The following is a 9,063-nucleotide window of genomic DNA, read 5'->3' as shown; positions in this document are numbered from 1 at the left end:
TGCTTTACAAGGACCGGGGTAAAGGCATGGCATATTTATACAAGACCTACGTATTCATTGGGTCCCGTGGTTTTTACTGATGACTCCGTTACAGACAAACCGTTGGATCCTACACATCCGGAGTTATCTAGTGCTCGTCTCATCGGTCCTCCTCTAGGCCAGAGTTCTGTTAAAACTTCTGGATGGACAAATACTGGTCAAAATCCCGGAGGGCAGAATCCTACGGGAAATCCTGGAGGCCAGATTCCTGCTAGGCCTGTTTCCCCGGGACAGAATCCTGTTCCAATTCCTGGAGGCCAGGATCCTTTCAAGCCTGTTTTCCCGGGACAGAATCCTGCTCAAATTCCTGGAGGCCAGGATCCTTTCAAGCCTGTTTCCCCGGGACACAATCCTGTTCCAATTCCTGGAGGCCAGACTTCTGTCCACCCTATTCCCCCGGGACCGAATCGTGTTATTTTTGGAGGCCAGATTCCTGTCAACCCTGTTTCCCCAGGACGGAATCCTGTTGAAATTCCTGGAGGCCAGACTTCTGTCCACCCTATTCCCCCGGGACCGAATCCTGTTACTTTTGGAGGCCAGATTACTGTCAACCCTGTTTCCCCAGGACGGAATCCTGTGGAAATTCCTGGAGGCCAGACTTCTGTCAACCCTATTCCCCCGGGACCGAATCCTGTTACTTTTGGAGGCCAGATTACTGTCAACCCTGTTTTCCCAGGACGGAATCCTGTTGAAATTCCTGGACGCCAGAATCCTGTCGGCCCTGTTTCTCCGGGACAGAATCCTGCTCAAATTCCGGGAAGCCAGATTCATGTTAGGCTTGTTTCTCCGGGACAGCAACCTGTTCAAATTCCTGGAGGGCAGAATCCAGGTACATATCCTGGAGGGCAGCTGCCTGGAAACAAACCTTACATTCGGGAGTATCAACAAGACCAGAATCCAGGTATGTATCCTGGAGGACAGATGCCTGAAAACAAACCTCACAATTGGGAGTCTCAACAAGGGCAGACTCCAGGTATGTATCCTGGAGGGCAGATGCCTGTAAACAAACCTCACAATTGGGGCTCTCAACAAGGGCAGAACCCTGTTCCAAATCCTGTTGGACCCAATCCAGACCAAGGTCCTGTTAGAAATGATTGGATTTATACGCATGGGCAGATTCCTGGTCAAAATCCTTCATGGCAGATTCCTGGTCAGAATCCTTCCAGGCTGATTACTGGTCAAAATCCTATCAGGCTGATTCCTGGTCAAAATCCTTCAGGGCAGATTCCTGGTCAAAATCCTTCATGGCAGATTCCTGGTCAAAATCCTTCAGGGCAGTTTCCTGGTCAAAATCCTTCAGGGCAGATTACTGGTCAAAATCCTTCAGGGCAGATTCCTAGTCGAAATCCTTCAGGGTTGACTCCTGGTCAAAATCCTTCATGGCAGATTACTGGTCAAAACCCTTTCAGGCTGATTCCTGGTCAAAATCCTTCAGGGCAGACTCCTGGTCAAAATCCTTCGGGGCAGATTCCTGGTCAAAATCCTTCAGGGCAGACTCCTGGTCAAAATCCTTCATGGCAGATTACTGGTCAAAATCCTTCATGGCAGTTTACTGGTCAAAATCCTTCATGGCAGATTCCTGGTCAAAATCCTTCAGGGCAGTTTCCTGGTCAAAATCCGTCAGGGCAGATTCCTGGTCAAAATCCTTCAGGGCAGTTTCCTGGTCAAAATCCTTCAGGGCAGTTTCCTGGTCAAAATCCTTCAGGGCAGTTTCCTGGTCAAAATCCTTCAGGGCAGATTCCTGGTCAAAATCCTTCAGGCCAGATTCCTGGTCAAAATCCTTCAGGGCAGATTCCTGGTCAAAATCCTTCAGGGCAGATTCCTGGTCAAAATCCTTCAGACGGAGATCCTTTCCCAATTTATTACCCTTTTAAGGGTATTTTCGCTTACGACCAACCCCAACAAACGAAGAACCCCACGAACCCCCACCAGCCCACACCTGTCAATATCTGCACTGTGTATCCCAAAACTCGAGTCCCGTGCGGAACTCCAGATATCTCTGTGACGGATTGTGAAGCTCTTAACTGCTGCTATAACGAAGGCATGTGCTACTTTGGGAAGATGGGTGAGTTTCTGAGGATCTTACAATCAAGCTAACTTATTTGTCCTCTGTATAATCACAATGGAAAATACATGATGTATCTCATTGCTTCTGTGTCCTCGTAGTGACTGTCCAATGCACCAAGGATGGTCAGTTCATTGTGGTCGTGTCCAGACATGCCACTTTACCCAACATCGACCTTGAAACCATCTCAATGTTGGGAGAAGGTCCTGGCTGCACCAGTACGGACTCAAATTCTGCCTTTGCCATCTACCAGTTTCCCGTGACCACTTGTGGCACTATTGTGGCTGTAAGATCCGAATTTTCAAACCACAAAAAAACAATACTCAAGTCCAGGTGAATATTTGCTGAGAAACATCTTCTTGCAGGAGGAGCCTGGTCAGATAATCTATGAGAATAGGATGACCTCATCATATGAAGTGGCAATGGGACCTATGGGTGCCATAACCAGGGACAGTAGCTATGAGTAAGCAATTATGATTCCTGTCAAATGAAATCCTCTAAGGCACAGGTGTCAAACTCAAGGCCCGGGGGCCAGATACGGCCCGCCACATCGTTACATGTGGCCCGCAAAGACAAATGTGTGTGTCATTACTCGAATTGCAAATTGTCTTGCGTTTTAATATCTTTCTTTTTGAATATTTGACCAGTTCTTACTCGTCGGATTTGAAAACGAGTGATTTGTCAGTTGGTTTTGTAGCTTTCACTGTATTTAATATGAGGTGCTCATACATTGACAGTCATAATGGCCCTCCGAAAAGAAGCTACGACTACAATGCGGCCCGGGAAAAAAAATGAGTTTGACACCCCTGCTCTAAGGATTAACCTGGTGTAATTGTTCTTTTCAGTTTACTCTTCCAGTGTCGATACACTACTACGTCAATCGAGACTACTTCCTCTATTGTAACTACGATTGTGGAAGTTCTACAATTAGAGCTGCCTCCTATATCAGTGTCTGCTATGGGTCCCATCAACGTGCATCTGAGGTTGGGTAAAGCTAAATGCATCGTGAAGGGTTGTAATGAAGGTATGTGCATGGACGACCGGCACCTTGCTTTGTTTGGAGATAGATAGAATGTCATGAGTACGTCTCTTTGTACCCGCAGAGGACGTGGCCTACAACTCGTACTATATGGAGTCGGACTATCCTGTGACCAGAATCTTGAGGGATCCTGTGTATGTGGAGGTTCATCTCATGGATAGGACTGACCCCAACATTGTCCTTAACCTTGGGCGCTGTTGGACCACCACTAATCCAAATCCTCACAGCATGCCTCAGTGGGACCTTATCATCGATGGGTAAAAACCTTTTTATTCCCCCCTGAGCAAAATTCATATGGTAGATAGTTGGGTTGACTAACTGGTTGAGAGAGTTTCGTGAACACAAACACCTTCTCTGTTCTTTCTCCAGGTGTCCTAACAGGGACGATCGCTACAGGTCTACTCTGATTCCAGTTGGTTCGCACTCTGGCGTGGACTTCCCAAACCATTACAGGCGTTTTGTTTTCCAAATGTTTACCTTTGTGGACCCCAACTCACTAGAGCCACAAAAGGAACAGGTAAGTACAGCCAACAGAACTTCTTGGAATTGTTGACAGAGCTTTAAAGGGGTTTTGACCGTGTCACGGTGACAGTGACCAGAGTCTCTTCAAACACAGCGAAAGACACACACACAATGTTATTTTGGTGCTGCAACAGTTGGCACATATCAATCTGGACTGCTCTCCTTGTCCAGGTGTACATTCACTGCAGTACATCGATCTGCAACGCTGCATCTGGCTTCCCCTGTGAGCCACATTGCTTCAATCGAAAAAGTAAGGCATTTCTCTCCAAGTATTTATCATTTGGAATGTAGCACTTGAGCTAACCGTCCTTTTGATTTTTATGAAGGGAGAAACGTGAACAATGAGGGCGAGAAGTTGACACAATCAAGGATTGTGGTCTCCGCTGGACCTGTGCAGGTGGTCGGCCCTAAAGAGTAAACAGCTCGTTTCATTCGGATAACATTGGTAGCAAGTTACCTGACTTGAAATATATCTTGCAATGAGTGAAATGGATTCCGCAAATGCTTGTAAGCAAACAATATTAAAAAGTGCTTTTATGTGCTATGAATTTATATTTTGTGTCTCGCAATAGTTTTTGTAAATATATCGAACGGTTGTAATTGAGCTGATTTGACTCGTCTATCTTTTATAACAAAAGGAAAAAAAAAAAACATGAACACAAAGCATTTTTTTTTCATGTTAAGATAATAAAAGGCTGCCTTTGCTCCACCCAAACATTTGTCACTTTGCAAATGAAGCTATCCCGACTATCTGTATCAAAGATCAAATAAAAGCTTGCAATGTTTCTTCTGCATCTCACACTCACACAATACGTCACAATTGATTGTATTATTTACAATTTCTTTATTCAAAAGGTAGTCAGAAGAGTTTTACTAACATGACAACACTTTACAGATAATTGCCATAATAATAAGAAAATATGCATTCACGTCTCATGAGTAAACACGAAGGACGACCCTGAAAGCCAAACTTGAGGCGCTGGTACATTTGAGTTCAGTGTTGGTTTGACATTCAAATGTTGATTTTAAATCGGATTTCAGCTCTTCAGATAGATTTGTGGATCTTTTTAGGGGGTGGAGTGAACTTAGATTCCTCACCAAAAGTTGGGGGTGAACAAAACAAACACCTTGATGACCTTTCAGGTGTACACATCAACACTTCCATTTTACACATCTTGGCTGGTCAAATTTAATTCATCTGTAGAGAGACTAAAGTTTGGTTGCCCCGAAAATTTGCCGGTATGTTTTTTTTATTTTTTATTGGGAGTGCATGACTTAATATAAGTAAACAAATTGAACAAAAAAATGTGATGCTCAATTATTATAGATTGGTATTCCTGGCTGATTGTCTCGCTGGTGATACTCAAGTGCATTTCGGGCTTGGCTTGTGCAGCCCGCAGTGAAAACAGTCCTGAGGCTTGTAATCAAAACCAGACGCGGACATTTTATTGGACCACTTGACGCACAGGTGAGAAGGGAAATGTTCCTCACGGAAAAAACAAGTGCAGTCTCTTATTTGGAGTTTCCGAACACGTCATTTATCTTGACCGGTATGCGAATATAAACAGCAAAGAACACATTCACATCGATTGTTTGAGTCCCGTGTTGCTGATCACCTCCTGCTGCGACCCGCCAAGCGAACTTGTGCTTTTAATTTCCTCTCCTCAGTCGGACTTGTCCTTCTTTTTGCCTCCTCCGATTGGAACTTTGCTGACCACGGCAGAACCGACGGCCGTCACGCCGCCGGCGACGGCGGACACTCCTCCTTTGACGAAGCCCACGCCGGCGGCAGGCGCGGCGGCCACCGTGCTGGCGGCCGTCTTGGTGAGATCCAGGCTTTTCCCTCCTATCCAGGACAAGGTGCCCACGGTAGCTCCTAAAGCCCCCTTGGTGGCGCCATACATGCCCCCCGCCACCCTGCCCAGAATGCCCGTCTGAGTCGGTGGGTGTTCTTTGAGGGGGTCTGGTGGATAAACGCGACATGTCACTGAAATGCAGCTGTGAGGCCAAGAAAGATCTTCTCTGCTCTCTTCTGACCCACAACTCCAAATCTAATATTTGTTTGATGGATTGAAACTATAGTTTGCTTATTTCATAGAATTTTTTTGAGGCGTCAAAAAGTAAAAGCCCCGCCATAATTTGGGTTTAGCAAAAGGTGCTTCCACTCAACAGAGCTGGCATGTAAATATGTGTTTTTACTGCATTATATTTATGTTCCTTTTTTTTTTTGTAACCACCCTTGTAACAAAAAGGGAAGTGCATTTTCATTCATTTCAGGTTGGAAACAGGATCACAGAACTAATGAAGTTATATCTTATTTGTTTTTTGGCAGTCTGGATGCCATTTGGCTCCATAGACACTCAAAAATTGCTGCTAGTCGTCTCAAGTAAGACGTACCATGCCGTTAGAACATGCAAGTTCATTCGAAATGTATCCCAATCGAATTCTGAATAATTATATAGCCCAGCACTATGTAGTCTTCTTTCACTGACCTGAATCTCCTGACTCATTGAGGTTAGCAGGTGCGCCCTCAAGCACCTGCTCGGCTTCACTCATCTCTGTGGGGCAATAATGGAGATAATTATAAAAACAGTCACAAGAATAGACCAGAGAGGCATTTTTTTTGGGCGGGGACAAACTTGGAAATCATATTTACGGCCCAGAGTGGATGTTTATGTGATATATCCCAGACAACTAACTATTCTGAGGATTCATTTGTTTTGTTCTACCGATGTGCATTCATTCTAAACAACTGTGCAGAATAACACTACTGAGGACAAAAACCATAGGCGTGGATTAAAAAAAATAAATAGATGACTTGGAATGCTTCATCAAAATGTTTTTAAAGTACTGGACGGATAAATAAAGAGTTTTCTTTCGGGTGTTGGTGCTGCTCATCTCAAAACAAGGTAGACCTGTTCACTGCAAATAGAAATGTCAGCAGGAGTCATCAATTGTAACGAGGTGTGGAGTCGCGGCAGGCGGGCCATTTAAAGAAAAACAACATTGCTGGCAATAAAGCAGGCAGGACACGCCGTTACATGTTGACATATGTCGAGCGGCTGGCTACGTGGCAGCGAGGATTAAAGACGTTTATTGGGGGGCAGCATCGCAAGCTAGCAAAGCGGCTAAAACACACGAGAGCTAACTTTGGTTAACTTTACGCCAACTGAAACAGGAACCACCTCCAATGCCTGTGTTTATAAAGAACGTAAAGGCGATATTTTTAATATCATTTTACAGTTTTATATCGCTGTAGGAAATCCATGTTTCTTTCGCCTTCTCTCGAATATTCTAGGTCACACAGGCAAACACGTCACTTGTCTCCTGGTGAACCACATCCCCTCACCATCAACTCATGGAATATATAAATATATCGATTTTTTTCTCTCTATTATTCATACTACAAATTTCTTTCAAGTTTTAGCGTGCTTTACACAAACTGACGGTTTCAGGAGCAGCGGCTGTTATTGTAACGAACTCCAATAAGTTGACAATATGGCAACTTACCTTCTTTTTTTACGCCCTTCAACACAAAGGGTCGAGTCCGAAAACTGTGCTCAAATAACAAATTAGGCGTAAATGGGTGTGATTGTCGACGGAAAAACTGGCCTGTACCAGTAGGTTGGATTTTTTTTCTAGGGAATAAGATAATGCTCCGCCCCCCTTGTGTGCGTGCGTGTTTTTCTTCTATCGGTAGCGTACATTCGTCAAACAATTTAGTTCAATTAAAAAAAAAAAAAACACCTCAAACCACGTGACAATTTGATACCGTTCGATATTAATATTATATTTCTCAAATTAAAAATAGATTTGTATGAACTTGTTTACAGTCTACAAACGGAAATGACGTACGCTCGGTCGTTTTTAGATTTGAAGTTTACACTCGTGTTTTTTGTTTTTATTATTTGATAATTTTTCGAATTTTATTTTTCCATCATATTTTGTCCTTTTTAAATCATGAATTCAGCACAAACTAAAATACCGTGTCGGGAAACGCTGTACCACGTGAGACGAGTTCCGTTTTTCCCGCCAGTGTTTGTAATGGCTTCGCGAGTGTACGGAAGCCGCCTCTAAAATGACAGCTATGTACATTTACGGTTCCGTGTGCTCTTTGTTCATTTAATCCAAATTTAATCCAGATTTTCCAAAATTATTCCAGACCATTCCACAACATCGCCGTCGGTGGGACTCTCGGACGTTCTACTCGGTGGAGACAAAAGGTAAATGTTCATGTATTGAGCTAAACGTAAGCACTTAAGTCAACGCTAAATGGTGACAATATAGTTGCTGGAGAGTGTCATATGCTGTTAAAGTGTACATCTAATTGTTATTTTGCTAATTATTTAAAGAGTAAAAAAAAGATGCACGTTTCCCGAGTATCCAAGATGCAATGAGCTGCTTAATACAGCAGGGGGCAGTCTAATCCTTCTAAATCCTTCATTGATGTAATTTCTAGACTGTAGTGAATAGAATGAAAAATATTGAGACAATACAGTCTTCAAGCATTGATGAACACACTAGAGATTTAAAAAATACAAATAAAATAATCTAAAAACTACAATGACCATTATATTTTAATATTTATAATGATATATTTTGAATGAATACTGTACAGGGTGGGGAAAACATCTGACAAAGCTAATAATCTCGAGATAATATTGGAAAAGAAAGCCATCGGATCCTGAGAGGAGGGACAAGAGTCATTAGTCGTCCTCCTTCCCCTGTGTGACACCAACCAATATGCTAACACAAATTAGCACGCACGGCTTTGTGTTGGTGAAGGGCCGCACAAAGGCGCTACACACACTGATATGTCATTAGCGAGCAGGTGGGGAGGCACAACATTGAGCTGTTGCCTCTCTGACCAAGTGATGAAGAGGTTTCCATGACGACCAAGCTGCCTGGTGCCATCCCTTGTTTTTTTTTCGGGGGGACTAGAATGAGTGCAGGGGTTAAACGCAAAGGACAAGCACCACCAGGAGGAGGTGGATCAGCTGGTGACATGAATGGGAATGTTCCTTTAGTGATGTTGACTTAGTGAAAATTTAATTTCATCTATTTATGCAAGCGATGACGTGCGGAGCATTTATATGGTCTTCCATTAGATGGCAATTATTTCAATATACCTTGGCGACATTTTTGTTTGGCGACGTGCTGTGAGTTTTTTCCAACGTAAATGTGCCTCGGGAAACATTTTGTTCTCGAGTCGACCTTTTCCGTTTTGTTGTCTGGCCTACAAATGGCACTGTATAAGCAACATGTGGTTGTTTTTGATTCGGACTCGATTTGCTCTTTGTTGGCATTTGAGTCGGAACCCCTCCCACTGAAATTGTAAAAGGATTATCTTTTTTTTGTGGGGGGGGGGGGGGTATCATGGTGAGCACTGGAGTGTGCC

At 43.6% G+C, this 9,063-nt stretch overlaps 2 protein-coding genes across 2 annotated transcripts; one reads left to right on the top strand and one right to left on the bottom strand.

Moving 5' to 3' along the window:
• Nucleotides 1-1,991: 1,991 nt before the first annotated feature.
• On the top strand, nucleotides 1,992-4,217 carry LOC133156678 (zona pellucida sperm-binding protein 4-like). Its single transcript, XM_061282580.1, has 8 exons — nucleotides 1,992-2,104; nucleotides 2,206-2,390; nucleotides 2,470-2,567; nucleotides 2,950-3,128; nucleotides 3,208-3,400; nucleotides 3,513-3,660; nucleotides 3,837-3,915; nucleotides 3,992-4,217. Exons 1-8 carry the CDS (start codon nucleotides 2,083-2,085, stop codon nucleotides 4,081-4,083), a joined length of 996 nt encoding a protein of 331 aa, XP_061138564.1. The 5' UTR covers nucleotides 1,992-2,082; the 3' UTR covers nucleotides 4,084-4,217.
• A 268-nt stretch (nucleotides 4,218-4,485) lies between these two features.
• Nucleotides 4,486-7,336, bottom strand: tmem263 (transmembrane protein 263). Its single transcript, XM_061282581.1, has 3 exons — nucleotides 7,176-7,336; nucleotides 6,158-6,223; nucleotides 4,486-5,628 (listed from the first exon to the last, which is right to left on the bottom strand). The coding sequence occupies exons 2-3, from the start codon at nucleotides 6,219-6,221 to the stop codon at nucleotides 5,330-5,332; spliced, it is 363 nt and encodes a 120-aa protein (XP_061138565.1). The 5' UTR covers nucleotides 6,222-6,223; nucleotides 7,176-7,336; the 3' UTR covers nucleotides 4,486-5,329.
• Between the last annotated feature and the right edge of the window lie 1,727 nt (nucleotides 7,337-9,063).

Source organism: Syngnathus typhle, linkage group LG7 (assembly GCF_033458585.1).
Source record: "Syngnathus typhle isolate RoL2023-S1 ecotype Sweden linkage group LG7, RoL_Styp_1.0, whole genome shotgun sequence".
NCBI lineage: Eukaryota > Metazoa > Chordata > Actinopteri > Syngnathiformes > Syngnathidae > Syngnathus > Syngnathus typhle.
This window is presented reverse-complemented; position numbering and strand designations above follow the sequence as displayed.

What these genes read in the sequence shown, in the direction of transcription:
- tmem263 (XM_061282581.1), bottom strand. Translation starts at nt 6,221, where the DNA reads ATGAGTGAAGCCGAGCAGGTGCTTGAGGGCGCACCTGCTAACCTCAAT. An exon ending in CAATGAGTCAGGAGATTCAG is followed by an intron (nt 5,629 to 6,157) that starts GTCAGTGAAAGA and finishes TTTATCCACCAG; the next exon opens with ACCCCCTCAAAGAACACCCA.
- LOC133156678 (XM_061282580.1), top strand. Translation starts at nt 2,083, where the DNA reads ATGTGCTACTTTGGGAAGATGG. An exon ending in CTTGTGGCACTATTGTGGCT is followed by an intron (nt 2,391 to 2,469) that starts GTAAGATCCGAA and finishes ATCTTCTTGCAG; the next exon opens with GAGGAGCCTGGTCAGATAAT. An exon ending in CGTGAAGGGTTGTAATGAAG is followed by an intron (nt 3,129 to 3,207) that starts GTATGTGCATGG and finishes TTGTACCCGCAG; the next exon opens with AGGACGTGGCCTACAACTCG.